The following is a 20,689-nucleotide window of genomic DNA, read 5'->3' as shown; positions in this document are numbered from 1 at the left end:
GAAAGTGCCAGGCTGATCCTACTTCTTCATTTTGCCTGTTTATGATCCCAACTCTGTCCTCTAGAGAACAAAGCTAATCCTTTCATTCATGGCTTTCATTAAGGCCTGGTCCTATTTTACCAAAATGGCCCAGCCAGTTCAGACAGAGGTCAGCTGGGCTATTATCTCAATGCTGGACATGATTCTTTTCCTGAGAGAACTCAAGGTGCTTTAGTTGCTTGATCGATCACTCTGTTCTTGTTTAACTTGTGGTTTTCGAGTCCTGCCACCCTCCCCTCTCCTCCATCCCTGCCCCCCACCCCCCAAGGTCTTGCCAAATTGGGTTATAGTAAGTGGGCTTCAGAGAACAGTGACAAATCAAGGCCAAGCCCAGGGCCACCACTCAGAGGTCTGGATGAAGGAGCACAGCTGGGAGAGGCAGAGCTAAGGAGCAGACCCTCAGGGACCCGAGTCCCACAACAGATTTAAAACCAGGATGTCTGTCTAGGATGACTGTGCACGAAATCTAGAAGGTTCATCACAGCAGGGGTAGAACAGAAAGTCTACAAAATCCCATGAGAATGGAGTTGGTGGGGGGGGACAAGGCTAATTTCTAATTCAGATTTTGGAGCACCAAGGGCCCCAGAAGTCTCTTTGTTCATGAGTAAAGCATCTTTATACTGGGGGGTGGGGAGTGAGCAGGAAAGGGGAAATGACGCTATTTTTCAAAGGAACGTGCTGAGGGAGGGCAGAGGTGTGCATCCTTTAGGAGAGAAAGTGGGTCCCAAGTGAGCTCGGAGCAGGGAAAGCCGGTGCAGCGTTTTGTTTTGCTTTTTCCCTCGTGCTCAATGGTACAGGAAGCACGAGGCGCAAGCACTCACGGCCTTCCTCCAGGGTGCTGCCAAGGTTCGGTGGAGAAGAATAGCTGAAGAACGAGAAAAAAACTCTCAACGTTTTCTGTTAGCAGTGTGAACTTTGAGGCACTGTCTGACTCATGTTTTAAAGTCTCTTCAATTTGAATTCACCTTCCTTCGTGTTGTTTTTCTCAAGGCACTGGGCTCGAGTCCAAAGATGTGTCAACCAGCCGCTCCTCTGGGATGGAGGCGTCGCAAGGCCTGGGTCCCCTTCCCCCCATCTCAGGGGGCGGGGCTGCCGTGGAAACCTGGCTTTGGCCTTCCCACCCTTCTTCAAGGCTGGCCCTCAGCTTGGGCCTGGAGGGCCATAAGATGGCCATTCTAGGGGAAGTGGAGGTATCTGGTGATATGCCCCAGCAAGAGACCACTCATTCTGATTCAGGCAACGCCTCCTTCTGGGGCGCCCATTCCTGCATCCCTAAAAGTAGCATAAATGTCTGTTAGGGTACTTTTGGCTACAAGTAACAAAATCAATTCAACTGGCTTAAATAATAAAGGAGATAAAGTCCAGAGGTCCCTAAATTAAAGGACCCTGTTTCCCTCCTCTGACTCCCGAGTCTTGGCGTTATCCAAAGGCCAGCTTCCAGCCGCAACTAGGGTTCATGCTTCCAATTAATGGGCAGTGGGAAGAGACAGCTTCTGATTGGTCCAGCTTAGGTCATGTGCCTCCCCCCAACCAATCACTCTGGCTGGGCTTAGGCCGTTGCTCGTGGACTCTGGCCAATCAGCACGGAGTGATACTGAGGGACCTACACAGACCATCACCAAGCTGTGTATTTCAATGGACCCATGCCTTTCTTCTTCTCGTTTCCTCAGAGACATATCATACCCCAAACAACACTCTTATATAATAGCCTTCTTTTCATTTTGGGGGAGGGGAGGGATTCTATAGTGCACCCTGTCCAGCCCGCCTCCACCTCGTCCCCAAGCGCAGCCCCTGCTTCCCTACACTGCTTGTTTTTCCTTTTCTGCGGCAGCGAGGGTTAGTGGATACACCAACAGGAATCCAGTTCAGCTTTGTCAAACAGCAGTCAGAGGATGAATCAAGGCTTACCTCAACTGCCTGTTCCTGCCTCACTGAGGGTCAAGGGCGTTGGCCTCAGACTTGGGGCTGCCCAGAATCGGGCTACTTTGGTTCATCCACCCAGACCTGACACAGCCACTGGTTGGAAAAATTATCGAGTACCATATTTTGTTTTCCCCTTGCTTCTGATTCCTATTTTAAGAGCGCACACACTTCCTGGAGAACCTCACCCCAACCTGGCCTCTGCGGACCCCTCCCCCACCCGCGTCTCTAGCCCAGCCATTCCATTATCTCGCGTCCCCACATCACGCCCAGTTCTCTTCAAGATGGTCCATCCGGATGCTCCCACAACACACTGGGCTCAGTATGTCTCCGTAGAGCTGGTTTTCCTCCAGTGAGGCCCTCCTTGGGGATCTCCTTTAAGAGTTCATGATGCCTGGAATTCCCTGGCGGTCCTGTGCTTAAGGCTGCAGCACGCTTCCGCTGCAGGGGGCATGGGTTCAATCCCTGGTGGGGGAACTAACATCTCGCATGCCACGCGCAGCAGCCAATAAATAATAAATAAATAAAAACTCCCCTACCCTTAAAAGAGAGAGAGAGAAAAAAAAAGCTGATAATGCCATTGCTCTCCTGGGTCCTGGCAGTTTGGGCTGTGTCCCCATCACCAACCAGGGCTACCTCTGGAACTACGGACAGGGGTCTCACGAGGGAGCCAGTCCACAGCTCGTAGGAGCCAGGACTTCTGTGAGCTGCCCCAGCACCCAGGCCAGTGCCCTGTCTTGGGGGCTGCCCAGCTGCTGTGTTACCAGCACCGATGGCAATTCTGTAATTAGACCAAGCAGGGTTTTCTTGGACGGGGGTGGGAGGAGGTGTGTGGGTCTATTGGGGGAAACTAGGTCACCTGAAAACCAACAGTCAAGAGGGAGCTGTCCTGGAGCCCCAGCTCCAGGGAACCCAGAGGGGCGAGCGGGGTGGGAGCTGGCAGAGAGAGCAAAGTCAGAGAAAATGTGCTCTGGCCCCCTTTTCTGGCCCCTGGGAGGCATTGTTCTCACCTTTCTCCAGGGGGCTGGGCAACTGCCCTTAATTCCTTTACCCAGGCAAACTGTCCAAGCCAGGGAAGGCACAGCAGTGACTGCCTTCCGTCTGCATGGGGCCCACCACCCTGAGGCCCAAGGAGGGAGCGCTATACTGGGAGTCAGGCCGAGGGTTCAAGCTACTGCTCAGTCTCTGTATCCCGTGAGTATGTCCTCCACTCCCTTGTGCCTCTGTTTTGTGATCCATCCAATGGGTAGGGACTGTACCTGTCTTTACCCTGCTGTATACCTAGCTCTCAGTGCAGTCCTGGCCATGTGATAGACGCCCAATAAATAGTTTACAGATGAAGTAATGAGCTCCTATGAGTGCTTCTTTTATAAGATTGTTGTCACTGAGGATCAGTGACCAGGACGGTTTCCCAAATGTCAATCACAATTTTTGCCAGCACGAAATACCATCAATATTTAATTTTTCTTTGCTACCACCTTGTAAGATTTCCACTGAAGTAGATTTATTTAAAAAGGAAATTTTATTTCACTACCATAAATAAACACTAACTGTGAAACCAAATCCACAGGGAAAAAAAAGTCATTGTTATTACATTCTGTCTTAGATACCATTTCTTGCCCAAGGCTATTAGCCTGAGGCCTGCTTTCTCTTTGTTTAGGAGGGAAATTGACACGATTATAAACATGGTTATAAAGATGTCTATTAGCCACGAACTATTAGCATTTTCTTCTGGAGACAATCTGATAGACTGAAAAAGAAATGAAAAGGAGGTAACTTGGTGTCTCTGATTCCATGTCATATTAAGTCTTGTCCTGAACTTTTGAAAATTCCCTCGGTATGGGTTCTCTTTCTACGCTTAGGGAAACACCTGGCTGGGATGATAGCTGAGGAAGTTCTTGGAAAAGGATTAAGGGCTTTAACAGGGCGATTGATATGATTATTCTTATCTTCAGTCTTAGCATGTTTTTGGTACCTACCACTTAGTAGGTGATCAGTGAATACTTAATAATGAAGAAATGAGTAACCATCTGTGTACAGAATCTTAGGGCTGAAAGAAATTGTACAGAACACTTAGGCTGATCTGTCATCAGTAGAAGTTGTATTCTCCGGTGAGTGACGGAGAACTTGCCACCTCCAGAGACAGCCACTGGACCACAAGCCCTTGTTCAGTTGCTTGTTGGACAGCTCTGGAGGCCAGGTGCCTGTTTTGGTTTTGGTGCACACCACTGTTCTTCTGTGCCTTGGTCCTGTTCTGCATCCGGGAGACTCACAGACTATCTTCTTGTGCAGATTGGACTTGTGGATATTTGGAGACCGCTGTCTCATTCCGCCTAAGGCAGGGCTTGCAAACTGAAATGACCATAGGAGCTAGCAAGGGATGCCAATTAGTGAAGGAGGTCAGGTGGGAGTAATGGGGGGGTAGTGGGGACTATGGGAAATTAGATGGGCCCCATCGAAAGGGGACAGTCCTACTCCAGACCTGCTGATAATTGCCACGTGAGCCCAGTGTGGCCAGGTACTGAGATGTTCTAAGAAAAGCTGAAAATCTGATTTTGGACATAAAACCTTCAAGTTTTAAAAGTTAGCAATGAATGACAATACTGTAAATCATGGTGTGGGCCAAAAACCAATCAAGCAAACACACAAACATGATGTGGACCACAGGGGACTTTCTGGTTGTCTGGCCTTGTACCACAGGTTGCTCACTGCTTCCCACAAGACTTCTGTTCCCATTGGGCTGGGCAGTCCCATCCACTTCCAGCCATGTTTGTGCGTGTTGGTTCCCAGAATTTCCTCCATGGTGTCCAGCACCTCTCCATGCCTTTGTACATTGCCAAGCTCCCATGTCTTCCCTCTTCACCTGGTGGACTACTCATCCTTGGAGATTCAACTCAGTTGCCCTCTACTCTGGAGAGCCTTTTCTGATAACCTTAGGCAGAAAAGGTCTTCCATTTTCTAGCTGTGTGATGTAGGGTAGTTTACTTAATCTCTCTATGCCTCAGTTTTCTTATCTGTGAAATGGGGATGATAATAGTATCTATCTCATTAGGTCATCAGAAGGATTAGATTAGTTTACAGATAGATGACAGACAGGTAGACTTGGGTTTCCTAGAAGGCAGAGCTGATCCTCAGTCCATCTCTGAACCAGGGCTCATCACAGGGCAGGTTTCACTGATTCCTTGAAGAAGTGGGGGAAAGTAAATATGTGGTCCACTAGCTCCCAGTGAGTTCTGACCATCATGATGATACAGCATGGTTGTGAATTCAACTCTTCTGAGCTCCTTACTTTTAAAAACGAATATCTACCTAAATGACTAAAAAACAGTGAGCACGCCAAATTCTGGCAGAGAAACTGGATCACTCACCCATGGCTGGTGGGAATGAAAAAATGGTACAGCCACTTTGGAAAACAGTTTGACAATTTCTTATGAAACTTGTACTCTTGGGTATTTACTCCAGAGAATTGAAAACTTATGTTCACACAAAAACCTGTACATGAATGTATTAGCCCCAAAGTAGAAACAACCCTGATGCTCTTCAATGAGTGAATGGATAAACAAACTGGGACACATCCATAAAGTGGGGGTACCACTCAGCAACCAAAGAGGAATGAACTACTGTTATGCAAAACAACTTGGATGACTCTCAAGGGATATTGAGTGAAAAAAGTCAATCCCAAAAGGTTACCCATTGTCTGATTCTTTTATATAACATTTTTGAAGTGACAAAATTCAAGAGATGGAGAATAGATTAGTGATTGACAAGGGCAAGGACAGGAGTGCATTGGGAGAGGAGGATGAGGGATCCTTGTGTGATGGAACTGTTTGTATCTTGACTCTGGTGGTGGATACACAAACCTACACTTGTGACAAAATTGCTTAAAACTAAACACACAAACATACAAATGAGTACATATAAAACTGGGGACATCTGAATAGATTGATAGGTTGTATCAATGTCAGGTTCTTGGTTTCGACACTGTACTGTAGTTTTGCAAGATGTTACCTTTGGGATAAACTAGGTAAAGTTTGCACGGGATTGTTCCACATTATTTGTTACAACTGTATGTAAATTTATAATTATCTCAAAATTAAAAGTTTAACTAATTGAAAAAGCATTGCAAGATACTCAGAACAAAACAAAAGGCAACCAAGGGCAGTTTGCTTGTTTCCTGCTGAGTCTTGCCATTGTCTTATGTTTATCCTTTTTTTAAAAAATAAATTTATTTATTTATTTTTGGCTGCGTTGGGTCTTCACTGCTGCACGGGGGCTACTCTTTGCTGCAGTGTGCGGACTTCTCATTGCAGTGGCTTCTCTTGTTGTGGAGCTCGGGCTCTAGGCGCGAGGGCTTCAGTAGTTGTGGCATGCGGGCTCGGTAGGTGTGGTGCATGGGCTTAGTTGCTCCGTGGCATGTGGGATCTTCCTGAACCAGGGCTCGAACCCATGTCTCCTGCATTGGCAGGTGGATTCTTAACCACTGTGCCACCAGGGAAGTCCCTGGCTTATGTTTATCCTTGAGATCTGGTCCGCTCAGACCCCAGGAGCCTTTGCCCTCTGAATATTGCCAAGCCCACCCCTTCCCCATTCCTCCTGTGTATGCTCCAGTCTCTTCAGGGAGAGACCTGAAGAACATTCTGAGCTCCTGAGGGTCCAGCCGAAGGCCGAATTCTGGTCTTTAGCCTCCTGAGGACCAGCAGCTCCAGAGTGAAGCAGGGAACCCAGGAGATTAACGATCACTTGCTGAAGCCCAGGGCTATGCTGATCCCCTTTATGATAGTGAGCATTTCCACAGCACATAAATGTAGACCTGTACCCAGCATCCTGCAGTCTTCCACCAGCCTTGCCCCCATGGGTTCCCAGATGTGCTGCGTTTACGTGTCCCTGCTTTTCTTCCTCCAAGCTGTTTCTCTTTGCTATAACCTGTTTCTCTTTGGTATAACTTTTTTTTGTCAGCTCTTTCTTCCTTGAACATCCTGTAAATTCTGGGAGGTGGATACAAAATTTAACAGGTGGGAAAACAGGCTTAGAAAGGCTCAAGTTGTCCCAAGACCTTTTCCTTCTGCATCTGAGGGCCCATAGGGTCTGCGCTTACAGGAAGACAGCACCCACTTGGCTTCACACTGAAATTTTGTTGATCTCATGTCACCCAAGAACTGATGAGAGCAAGAGGTGTGAATTTTTTTTAAAAAGTCATCCAAAGAGGAAAACTTCAACTAAGGTTTTCTAGGTCCCAATAGTTCAGCAGCTATTTGCGGGTCTTAGGACCCCTTTATACTCTTAAGATTAAGGTTCCCAATGAGCTTTCATTTATGTAGATTATATCTGTCAATATTAACCTATTTTGTAATTAATACTGAGACATTTAAAATATAATCCTCATTCCTTTAAAACTAACAATAAACCCCTTCTATGTTATAAAAATAAACCCGTATGTGTTATAACAATAGAACAACCTGATATGAAATTACAATATGACCACTCGAAAGCAAGGATTGTTATGTGACCGTGATGGAGGTGTTAGCTAACAGTGGTAATCATATTGCAGTATATCAAATCAACATGTTGTACACTTGAAACTTACACAATGTCATAGGTCATTTATATCTCAATTTTAAAAAAAAAGGGGCTTCCCTGGTGGCGCAGTGGTTGAGAGTCCGCCTGCCGATGCAGGGGACACGGGTTCGTGCCCCGGTCCGGGAAGATCCCACATGCCGCGGAGCGGCTGGGCCCGTGAGCCATGGCCGTTGGGCCTGCACGTCCGGAGCCTGTGCTCCGCAACGGGCGAGGCCACAACAATGAGAAGCCTGCATACCACAAAAAAAAAATAATAATAAATAAAAATAAAAATAATAAAATAGGGGGAAAAAGCGTTTGGAACATGGGGCCGGGTGACATAATCAGATCGGAGTTTTGAGCCTGACAAGCATGTCCATGTGTGTCTCTCCCCTTCCCCGCCACAGGCTCCAGCATGCGGCCCCAGCCCCGCAGGAGCCCCCATGCTGCCCCGGCCCCCGGCGCGCTGTGCTAGCCTCCAGCCAGGGCGCGGGGAGGCGCGGAGGCCATGGCCACCCACGTGGACCTGCTAACCGAGCTGCAGCTGCTGGAGAAGGTGCCCACGTTGGAGCGGCTGCGCGCCGCCCAGAAGCGCCGGGCCCAGCAGCTGAAGAAGTGGGCGCAGTATGAGCAGGACCTGCAGCATCGCAAGCGCAAGCATGAACGGAAGCGCAGCACGGGCGGCCGGCGAAAGAAGGTGTCCTTCGAGGCCAGCGTGGCCCTGCTGGAGGCCTCGCTTAGGAACGACGCCGAGGAAGGTAGGTCACTCCTGGTCCTGGTTGGTGTATGGCTACCTGGACCTCCTGGATTCTGGGTTCTGTGCCAGTGGAGGGGAGAGCAGGGTGGGTCTGGGAAGGGCTCTGAAATCTGAGACTTCTTTTTGAAAACAAGAATACCAGCCTTTGGCTAATGAATACTCATTTTCCTTCCCTCCCACTAATATTGACTGTCAGCCTACATCTTGTGCATTACTATTCCAGATATGGTGGTGAGCCAGTTGGATTTGGTTTCTCTCCTCCAGGAGCTCAGTACTCAGAGGACTTTGCATTTCCTCAGCTCCTCCTCTGTACGGCAGAACTGGCTGCTGGTCCCCTGTATTCGGTCTTCACTTTAGAGGTAGATGGTTTAGACGGGTGGAGAACAGCATAGGCTCTGAGGTTAGATGACCCAGGTCTCAAGCTGGTTTTGCAAATTATCCCCTGGGTGACCCTGCCAAGTCTCTTCAGCTCCCTGTACCTTAGTTTCTGCCTCTGTAAAATGGGGATATTAATAGTATCCACCTCCAGGGCTTGCTGTGAACACCAAAATAGAGAATACCTGCAAGTCCTTGACGTGGTCCCTCCTACTGTGTAAGTGATTAGTATGTTTTAGTTTATTATATTGTTACTATATTTTATTTCATTATATTTATATACATTTATATAAAATTATACTTGTATAAAATTACATTTATTTAAAGAGTGTCCAGCAAGTCTAGAAACAGAGACGAATGTACACAATGTTGTCTAGGACATTTTCACTCTGTAAAACGGGTGAATAAATAAATATGAACACATATATGCATTCATATAATCTGTTTCCAGATTTTATGGATACCCTGTACTTGTTATATTTTATTTAGTTATTGTTATTATGTGTCTTATGATCCAGATATCATGATACCAAAGAGGCAGGTATAATAATACCCCTTTTAAGGGGGAAGGGTGAGCTGAGAGAGGCATGGACATATATACACTACCAAATGTAAGGTAGATAGCTAGTGGGAAGCAGCCGCATAGCACAGGGAGATCAGCTCGGTGCTTTGTGACTGCCTGGAGAGGTGGGATAGGGAGGGTGGGAGGGAGGGAGACGCAAGAGGGAAGAGATATGGGAACATATGTATATGTATAACTGATTCACTTTGTTATAAAGCAGAAACTAACACACCATTGTAAAACAATTATACCCCAATAAAGATGTAAAAAAAATAAAAAATAAAATAAAGTAAAAAAAAATAATACCCATTTTACAGATGGGGAAACTGAGACCCAGCAACGTTCAGAAACCTGACCAAGGGAGGAGAGCTGGAATCAGAACTCCCAGGATCCAGGCTTTTGTCCCTGGCTTCATGGCCTCGTGGGTTTGCTCCCCATTATAAGAGTGAACAGAAGATCGGTGATTTGGCCAAAGCCCTCTTCTCTGAGCATGCTCTGAGGGGTCACGCCTGTTCACTGTCCAGCTGAGATGTGTCCATGCATCCCGTGTTCCCCTCAGCAGGCTCTGGTCCCTCCCTGTATATGAATCCCTTCTGCCTGTCCTTGGAGGGACCTAGCCATGTTTCCTGGGTCCCTCTGGCCTCCTGTCTCCACCCCCCCACCCCCACCCAGACACTTGGTGCTAAAGCAGCCAATAAAAGAACTGAGGGGTGGAGGCATTTACCACGCCAAAGAGTATTAGGGTTTACAAGAGTATTAGGGTCCTCAGGTTCTAGAACCCTCTGAGAAGCACACTTCCCTTTCTGCCCTGGTTACAGAGAGCTCTGGGAACTGAGTAGAGAGGCATTCCCGGAACCACTCGGCTGCAAAAAGCGCAGCCAGAGCCTCGGGTGAGCAGCCCCTGTGAGAGAGGCGTGAAATCTCAGGCTCCAGGGACGTGGCCCTGCGAGGCTACTTCCCACGTGTCATTTGCCGGGTGACGCGTCGGGTCCTTCCCACTCAGTGGGTGGCACGTCATGACGTCTGATTTTGTCGTGGGCGGCGCTGCATCAGCCCTCCTTTCACACTCATCTTCCACCCCCTTCTCCCCTGACTGAGGCCCCTTTCCCCTCGCTGAAGGGGCTTTTCAGAGGCTCTGTGAGCTGGACGACACGCTGCTTCGGAGCATCCGTGCCGCCCCCCAGCCTTCCGCTTCCCCACCCCAGGCCCCGCCCCCTGGCCCGCACCGCGGTGCGCTCCCACGGGTACAGGTTAGAAAGAGTGCTGGGCTTGGGTCCAAGGTCCAGGGGCCCCTCGGCCCTACATGTGACCTTGAACAGCTTGTTTCACCTCTCCGGGTCCAGTTTCTTAATCTGTAAAAGGGGTTTTGAACACTTGCCCTCAAGGGGGTGTAGCAAGAATTAGACAAGATTCTGGATGTCACAGCTGTTTGAAAAGTGACCCTGAACCCTGCACCAGCATGGTGATCATTTTAACACACTTTTCCCTCTGGTTTTTGTTTTGTTTTTTTTTCAAGACTTTAATGTTTTTAAGAACCCAAATACACGCTTCTGGTAAAAATCAAACTACATAGAAATGTAAAAAGCCCCATCCATCCCTCCTCCCTTCCTTCCTCCCTCCCTTCCTCCCTCCCTTCCTTCCTTCCTTCTTTCCTCCCTCCCTCCCTCCCTCCCTTCCTTCCTCCCTCCCTCCCTCCCTCCCTTCCTTCCTTCCTCCCTCCCTCCCTCCCTCCCTTCCTTCCTCCCTTCCTCCCTCCCTCCCTCCCTCCCTTCTGTGATTACTGCTGCTCTTAGTTTGATGTGTTTCCTTCTAGGCATTTTTCTTACTTACTCATGTATTTGTAGACTTGGCAAAATAAAGAGCTAGTTTGTGATTTTTGTTTGTTTTGGTTTTTATGTAAGTGATGATATACTCGATACATTATCCTGTAGGTATTTATTTTTACCCAACAGTGTGTCTTGGAGGTGTTTTCATGCCTAGTACAATGGGATAATAGATCTGCATTCTTCTTTTTAATTGCTCCGTAGTATTCTGCAGTATGGATTCACCAGCATTTTTGAACTACTTCCTTTTTGTTAGGCATGCAAGTGTTTTCAGTAGTTTTGCTTTTGCCACAGTGAATGTTTTGTGCACACATGCAAATGTTTATCTGTATATTAAATCTGAATAAGAAAAGTGATAGATCCCCCAGGCTGGTCCCCTGACAGCCAAGTGAGAGTGGAGGGCCTGAGCACTGCGCCCCGTGGCAGGCAGTTGGAGTGCGGTGAGAGGTGCCCCTGGGGTCCACAGTTATCTGGGCTTTGAGCGGGGGTGTGGAAGCTGCCAGCCGCCAGCAGGCGCTCTCACCAGACTATGCTCAGCTTCCTGGCAGCATGACCAAGCCCGGTGCTCCCAGCTGGCTAGGGTGACTTCTGCATGCTGGGGAGCTGGTGCTGGAGAGTTAGCTGACAGTGGGATGGGAACGTGGGGTAGCAGCTCCCCCGCTCCCCTGAGCTCACAGCAGTGGCTGAGTCAACCTCCTCCACCTGCCAGGGTGATGTGAGTCATTCCTGGAGTAAGGCAGTGCTGGGGAACTCACTGACTTTCCTTCTCTGGCTCCGCATCGCCTCAGGCTAATGTCCGGGCACCAGGGACCCTCCGTGGCCTTGGACTTGCCTGAGCCCCGTGTTCCCACTGCTGGGTATCAGTTCCAGCCACCTCCACCTCCTCTGGCTTCCTGCCCAAGCCCTACGTTCTCTTACTTTCCCACCTTTGCACATGTGGTTCCCTCTGTCTGGAACACTCTTGCCCTGACTAAGTGCTACACCCTTCAGGTTTAGGTCCTGTGATGCCTTCTTGGGGAGCTGTCTCTGATCCTTTTCTGTACCCTTTCCCCCATCACTAGGTAGAGCGATAACTCAGTACACAGCTGACGTTTACTGAGAGGCAGTGCAGTGTCGTGGAGAGAAGCATAGTCTCCGGAGCTAGTTATCCAGGACTCCCCATCCCAGCTCTGCCGTATACTAGCTGCGCAACCTGGGAAAGTTCATTAATTTCTTGGTGCCTCGGTTTCCCCCATCTGTAAAAACAAGGATGATATAGTTCACCTGCCTTAGTTTAATCCTGTAGGATTAAATTGGGTTGACACATGTGGGAGTGGTGTGGTAAGAAGTACATATGCTATACGTATGATATCACTTATATGTGGAATCTAAAATATGACACAGATGAACTTATTTACAGAACAGAAACAGACTCACAGACATAGAAAACAAACTTATGGTTGCCAAAGGGGAAAAGGGAGGCAGAGGGATAAATTAGGAGTTTAGGATTAGCAGATACAAACTACTGTATATAAAATAGATAAACAACAAGGTCCTACTGTATAGCACAGGGAACTATATTCAATATCTTGTAATAAACTATAATGGAAAAGAATATGAAAACATATATATGTATAACTGAATCACTTTGCTGTATACCAGAAACTAACACAACATTGTAAATTAACTATACTTTAATTAAAATTTAAATGAGAATTACATATGATATAAATTGTTGTTATCCTGCATTATCTATTATTCTACACTTACATAATCTATTATTAGTGTATATTCTGATTGTCATCATTATTATTATTTACCAAGTGCTTGCTTTGTACCAGGCTGCCTGCTTTACAGGCATTATCTGTTAATCCTTCCAGCAACCCTCTGAGGTAGAGAGTCAAACTCCATTTTTAAAAAACAGCTCCATTGGGCTTCCCTGGTGGCTCAGTGGTTGAGAGTCCGCCTGCCGATGCGGGGGACACGGGTTCGTGCCCCGGTCCGGGAAGATCCCACATGCCGTGGAGCGGCTGGGCCCGTGAGCCATGGCCGCTGAGCCTGCGCGTCCGGAGACTGTGCTCCGCAACGGGAGAGGCCACAACAGTGAGAGGCCCGCGTACCACAAAAAAAAACACACAAAAAACAAAAACAGCTCTATTGAGGTTTAATTTACATATCATCAAATTTGCCCATTTTAAGTGTACAGTTCAATGATTTTCAATAAATTTACAAACTTGGGAGTCCATCACCACAGCCTAGTTTTAGAATATTCCATCGCCCCAAAAAGGAACTTTAAGTCCATTTATAGTCATTCCCAGTTTCTACTCCAGCCCCTGCCCCAGGCAACCACAAATCTATTTTTGCCTCTATGTATTTGCCTTTTCTGGACATCTCATTTACATGGACTTATACACTATGTGATCTTTTGTGATTGGCTTCTTTCATTTAGAATAATGTTTTCAAGGTACATCTAGGCTGTGGCATGCATCAGGACTTTATTCCTTTTTATTGCCTTATAGTATTCTGCAGTATTGACGTGCCACATTTTGGGTACCCATTCACCAGTTGATGAACATTTGGATGGTTTCCATTTGGGGTTATGATGAGTAATGCTGCTAAGAACATTTGTATGCAAGTCCTTTTGGGGACATATGTTTTCATTTCTCTTGGGTAGTTACCTAGGAATGGAATTGTTGGGTCATGTGGTAAATTTATGTTTAACTTTTAAGAAACTGCTAAACTGTTTTGCAAAATGGATTCACAACTTTACATTCTCAGACTTCATTTTACAGGCGAAATTGTACATTGTGCCCTTACATTGAAGCTGTGAGAGGCTATATCACTTGCCAAGATCTCATAGGTTTTAAGTGTCAGACCTGGGACTTGAACCCAGATCTGTTGTCCCTGAAGCCCATGCTTTTAACCACCAGGTGGTCCTGGTACCTCTTGCTTTTTTTTTTTTTAAAGAAAATAAGAGAACCATTCACTTGTGGTTCTGATCTGTGTCTCTGTGGGCCTTAAGGACCCTGGTGTTTCTGCTGGCTTCTTGGGCCCTTAGTATTGGGGGGGGGGTCCCTGGATAAGCTCTTCATCCCTATAATTTCTTTCCACGGCCACATGAGCCAGCCTCTCTCTTGAAACCACCAAACACTTATTAAGTTGTCGGGGCTTCTGTTCTTCCCTCAGAATGTGTAGTGTTTCCTTTATGGAAACTCTGTTCACGTTGAGGAGAAAGTTTGAGTGATTCTTCTATAGCCTGATTTTAACTCTTCAGCTGTTATTCTCATGGTGAAGTCTTTCAAACTTTTTTTTTTAAAGTGGAAACTTTTCTTTAAATGAAATATTATGCAGAAACCCAATATGTAAAGCACATGAAGGAACTATTCTGGCTGAGGTAGGCGGGGGGTGCTGGCTCCTCAGCCACCTCCCCTCCCCCACCCCACCCCCACAGACTTCTCCCCAACTCCCAGGTGCGTTGGCGGACACCTGGGCTCTGCAAGCCAAGCTTCAACCATTGACTCATCTAAAGAAAACACAGCTCTAACTTTCACTTTTGATGATTTTGAAAAGGGAAGTTTCTTTTCTCCTAATTATAAAACAATGCATCCTTATTTGCAGAAAAAATTTAAAGTACAGAAAAGAAAACATTAAGAAGAAGATAAAATCATGTTCTCCTACTGAAGAGCAACAACCACTGATAATATTTTGGTGTTGTTCTATCAGTCAGAGTCCTGATCGGAAACAGAAGTTGCTCTCCTGTGGGATAATTTGAGAAAAGCTTAATAAAGGAGTAATTTGCAGAGTTTAGGACAATAGTCTTCATACTTTATGGTCTCAAAGCCCCTTTATATTATTAAAAACTGAGAACCCCTAAGAACTTTTGTTTAACTGGGTTCTACTTCAATATTTACCATATTGGAAATTAAAACTGAGGAATAAAAATAAATGTGTATTCGCTGACTAAAACTTAAAAATAAATTCATTAACTGTTGTACTAGTTACCTATTGTCACATAGCAGATGAGCTCAGAATTTAGAAACTTAAAACAATAAATGTCTACTGTCTTACACAATTTCTGTGAGTCAAGAACCCCGGAGCAGCTTAGCTTGGGTGATTCTAACTCAGGGTCTCTTATAAGTTTGCAATCACCTCAAGGTTTAACCGGGGTTGGAGAATCCACTTCCAAGATGCCTCACCCACATGGCTCTTGGCAGGAGGCCTCAGTTTCTTGCCATATGAGCCTCTCCCTAGGGCTGCTTGAGCGTCCTCTCAACATGGCAGCTGGCTTCCTGCAGAGCCAGTGACCCAAGAGATAGAGCAAGGAGGGAACCACAGTGCCTTTTACAACCTAGCCTTCTAAGTCACATACCATTGCTTCTGCCATATTCTATTCATTAGAAATGATTCACTGAGTCCAACCTACACTCAAGGGGAAGGGAATTAGGCTCTACTTCTTGAAGGGAGGAGAATTTGTGGACATGTTTGAAAACCACCACACATGTTAACATAAATCTTTTTATGAGAAATGATATTTTCTTTTTTTTTCTGGATTATCCATTTATTTTAAGGCAAAGTTTTCTTAAAACTGACTCAGACTTTGAATATATAATTTTAATCAAAATATTTTAAAAATTCTACTAAATATTCATATAGGAAAGTAAGTTAGACTTTTTCACAAATAATCAAGAAATGATATTTTCAAAACGAAAAAAAATAGTGAGGAGAGTAGCCTTGTTTTATGCTTTTGCAAATCTTTTAAAGGTCTGGCTTAATAGAAGACAGCTGGATTCTCTCATCCACTTCTGAGTTCAATCTGTTGTGATATGTTATTTTGGTTGAAGTAAATGAAGAAAATCTTACCTCACACAGATATATAGTTGGAAAAGGGAGGAAATATTTTAATTGCTTTTTCAGATAAATGTGGATATTCTTTGAAATCTCAATCAAATGCAACAGGTATTAGTTTCTTGAAGGTTAATTGCAGTGTGGAATCTGCAACTAGATCAATTTTTAGCGTTTCTTATGCTATTACATTAAAATCCATTGGTTTGTCTTACATTCTGAATGGCTCTTTTATACATGCATACTTTTTCAACTAACGTATTGGTCTGTAGAAAGTATTGGTTCACTTTTTTGGATATGACACCAAAAGCAAACAAAAGCAACCAAAGCAAAAGTAAACAAGTAGGACTACATCAAACTAAAAGGCTTCTGTACAGCAAAAGAAACAACTAATAAAATGAAGAGGCAACCTACAGGATGGGAGGTAATATTTGCATACCATATATCAGATAAGGAGTTGATATCCAAAGCATATAAAGAACTTATACAACTCAATAGCAAAAAAGCTAAATAATCCAATTAAAAAATGGGCAGAGGACCTGAATCGACAGTTTTGCAAAGAAGATGTACAAATAGCCAACAGGAACATGAAAAGATGCTCAACATACTAATCATCAAGGAAATGCCAGTCAAAACCACAATGGGATATCACCTCATACCTTTTAGATTGTCTATTAATCAAAAAGATGAGATAATAAGTGGTGGTGGGGGTGTGGAGAAAAGGGAACTCTGTGCACTGTTGGTGGGAATGTAAATTGGTGAAGCCACTGTGGAAAATAGTATGGAGATTCCTTTAAGAATTAAAAATAGAACTACCATATGATCCAGCAATCCCACTTTTGAGTATATATCCAAAGGAAATGAAATCACTACCTTGTAGAGATTATCTGCATTGCAGTATTCATTGTAGCATTATTCACTACAACCTAAATGTCCATCAATGAATGAATGGATAAAAAAATGTGGTATACACACACACACACACACACACACACACACACACACACACACACAGAATGGAATATTATTTGACCATAAAAGAGAAGGAAATACTGCCATTTAGGACAACATGGATGAAACTTGAGGGCATTATGCTAAGCAAAATGTCAGAGAAAGACAAATATTGTATGATACCACTTTACATGTGGAAGTAAAATAGCCAAACTCATAGAAACAGAGTAGAATGGTTATTGCTAGAGGCTGGTAAGGGTGGGGGTAAAAGGGTATAAACTTCCAGTTATAAGACGAATAAGTTCTGGAGATCTAACATACAGCAGGTTGACTATAGTTAACAATAATATATTATATATTTGGAATTGCTAGGAGTGTAGATCTTAAATGTTCTCACCACACATATGCGAAAAGGGTAATTACCGGAGATAATGGAGGTGTTAACTAACCTTACTGTGGTAATTATTTTGCAATATATACATATCAAATCAACACGTTATACCCCTTAAACTTTCACAATGTTATATGCCAATTATATCGCAGTAAACCTGGAGGAAAAAATAAAGTATTGGTTGACTGAGTTATACAGATCTTCTAAATGTTGACACGTTTAATTGTACAATATAAAAAATTTATACTTTCTAACCTATATGGAATATAATCTGCAAAAAAGAAAACAAAACTAAATCACTGTGCTGTACACCAGAAACTAATACAATATAGTAAATAAATTATACTTCAATAAAAATTTATATTTTCAACACTAATCTCACCAGAAAATTCTTCCAAGTACTGGGAAACTATAAGGTCATGGTAGTGAAACAAGTTTTTGCCTGAAAGCTCAAATTCTATCATTGGCAATAAACATTATCAGTGAGAGGATCTCTTTGTCCTTTTTAGAGAAAAAGACTGATAGCCATTGTTTGTCCATGTTCTGGGGGGCACACACGGGGTGTACTCAACCCAGTTGTCTTCACTCTTGGTATCCGCATTCAAACGCAGAGTGACTGTGTGTGTATTTACAAAATAACTTTCACCCTAACATGTGTCAATTCAACAAAATTAGTCATCTACTCTGTGCTTTGAAGAACCTAAGCAAAGTAGTGGTATAAATAAGGGCTGGGGTGGGAGGCCGTGTGTAAGCTATGACACCAGGGAGAGTGCCTCTGAGGAGGTGACTTGGGCTGACCTTTGAATGTGGAGAAAGAGGCAGCCACGTGGGTCTGGAGGAAAGGGATGAAGGCATGGGATGGGAATGAACTTGAGGACGGAAAGAAGATGGAGGAAGAGAGGTAGCCTGGGGGACATTGACCCCTGAAGACTGTGGTAGGACGTGTACATTTTATTGGGTTGAGTTGAAAAGCCACTGGTGGGTTTTGAGATGGGGAAGCATGTGGTGAGACATAGATTGTGAAAAGCCTTTGCTGGCTGCTGAGTGGAGAAGAGACAGTAGGAGTCTCTTCCTATGGGAGCATGAGTGGGAACAGGGAGGCCTTATCACAGGCTATCTCAGAGGCTTAGGTGAGAGCCTGAGTGTGGGCCATGGAGGTGGAGAAACGAAGAGGTAGAGCCACCAGGGTTTGTGTGTCAGGTGACAAAGGGAAGGACGTAGAGATGACCCTTGGTTTTTGACTTGAGCACCTAAGTGGATGATGGTGCCGTACTTTGAGACTGGAAAGACTGGGGTGGGAGGGAGGTGGGAATTTGAAGAGAATCGAGAGTTCTGCAGGGCCATCCAAGTTGACATGCCTTTTTAACATCCAAGGGGTGGTCTCAGGGACAGATTTAAAAATTTGAGAGTCATCAGCTTACAAATGCAACCTTTTTAAAGTGAAGGGGCTGTCTGAGATCATGTAGGAAGTAAGACAGAGCGAAGAAGGACACCCAAGAGAAAGCCCTGGAACACCTTGCTAGCTACACGTTAAGCCAAGAAGAAGAGAACAAAGGGGACCAAACACCATCTGCCAGGGAGGAAGAAAGGAAACGAGGATGGTGTGGCGTCTCAGAAGCCTAGGGAAGGAGGTGTTTTTAGAAGAAAGGTCTGTCTGCTGAGTCAAATGTTGCTTAGAGGTTGACTATTTTATTGTCTTTATATAGTCTTTGGAAAAGAGATTTTAAATGACAACCTCATACAGCTGTCTGAGTGTACCATGACTTATGGAACCACTTTCCATATTATTGGATTTTGAGGTTGTTTCTAATTTTTGCTACTATAAATTATGCCATCGTGATTATCATTGTATAAAAGTACTTGTCCACAGCTTTGATGATTTACTTAGAGTAGATTCTCAGAGGTTCAGTAGATCCAAGGATATAACATATGCAGAGCTTCAATATAAACTGCTTATTTGGTCACCAGAAAGGTTACATCGGTGTACACCCCTATCAGCAGTGGGTATCAGGCCTGCCTGACCTCTGCCTTCCCCATCAACACTGGTCAGCGGCGCTAAAAACACACTTTGCTGATATATTTGATATATGAAAAATAGCTCTGTGGTCCTAATATGCATATAATTGAGATGTTTGAGGTTGAATACCTATTTATAAGCTTACTGGTCATTTCTTCCTCTGTTTAGAGTTTTGTCCATTTTTTTCTACTAGTGTGTTTCTTTTTCTTATTGATTTCAATGATTGTATATGTTTGTGTGTGAGGGGGAGAAGGAAAGGGGAAGAATGAAAACAGAGGGGGAGATGTTAACTCTGTTGTCATGTATGGTGCAAGTATTTCCTGCATTGTGTGTGTGTGTGTGTGTGTGTGTGTGTGTGTGTTTGCTTTAACATTTTGTTTATCGTATATATATATTTTATGCCTTGGAGTCCTTAATTTTTATGTAGCCAACCTAATGATATTTGCTTTTTTTCCCAATTATTTTGTTCTTTGCTTTTATCCCTCTAAAACAGGGGTCAGAAATCTATGGCTGGAAAGCCAAATCTTCCCACCATCTGTTTTTGTAAATAAAGTCTTATTGACACACAGCCACAGCCATTTGTTGACATACTGTCTCTGCTTTCACAGCATAATGGCAGAGCTGAGTAGGTGCCACAGAGACCATAAGGCCTGCAAAGATGAAAAGATTTACTCTCTGGCCCTTTACAGAAAAAGTTTGCTAACTCTTGCTCTAAAGTGTTTCCTCATCCAGTGATGTATATTAACCTTTATGTTCTAGATTTTTGGGGCCTTATTTAAATAAATTAAATATGTAATCCTTCTGGAATTCATTTGAGTATAAAGTAATAACTGAAAAAAACTGTCTATCTCTATATTGTTTCCAAAGAATTATCAATTGTTCAGCATCTTTCCCTTCCCCGTGAGTTTGTGATGCCACCCTCATACTCTAGACCCTTATCTGTGAAGAAGGGTAACTTTCCAAGCTGTTTATTCTGTTCTAACAATCTGTTTCTGTGCCAGTTTTGCACTGTTTTGATCCTTGTAGTTCTATATTGTGGCTTAATGTATGATAGAAAAGTCCTTCTTCATATGGCTCTTCCTTTTCAAAATGTTCCTGGTTATTTTTGGCTGTTCACATAATATTTAAGACCTTTTGGGTTAGTTTTCCCTGCAAAGCTCAAAAATAGATTCCTCCAAAATTGATCAGTATTATAAATGGACACAGGGTTTCAGCTTTTCAAAATGAAAGGAGTTCTGGAGGTGGATGGTGGTGATGGTGGTGAATATATTTAATACCAATGAACTGTGCACTTTAAAATAGTTGAGATGGTAAATTTTATGTTATGTGTGTTTTACCACGATAACAAAAATTGAAAAGAAATTTAACCAGGGACTGATGGGAAGGGAGAAAGAGAGATTATTGTCTAACGGGTACAGAGTTTCAGTTCAGGAAGATGAAAAAAGTTCTGAAGGTGGATGATGGTGGCGACAGTTGC

At 44.4% G+C, this 20,689-nt stretch overlaps 1 protein-coding gene across 1 annotated transcript in view; it reads left to right on the top strand.

The window, feature by feature from the left end:
• The first annotated feature begins 7,489 nt into the window (after nucleotides 1-7,489).
• Nucleotides 7,490-20,689, top strand: part of PPP1R16B (protein phosphatase 1 regulatory subunit 16B) — a 76,238-nt gene continuing 63,038 nt past the window's right edge. Inside the window, exon 1 of the mRNA XM_079945860.1 lies at nucleotides 7,490-8,273. Coding sequence (XP_079801986.1) covers nucleotides 8,024-8,273 — 250 coding nt within the window. The 5' untranslated portion in view covers nucleotides 7,490-8,023. The remainder of the gene's footprint in view (nucleotides 8,274-20,689) is intronic.

The sequence above is a fragment of the Stenella coeruleoalba genome (assembly GCF_951394435.1).
Source record: "Stenella coeruleoalba genome assembly, chromosome: 15".
NCBI lineage: Eukaryota > Metazoa > Chordata > Mammalia > Artiodactyla > Delphinidae > Stenella > Stenella coeruleoalba.
This window is presented reverse-complemented; position numbering and strand designations above follow the sequence as displayed.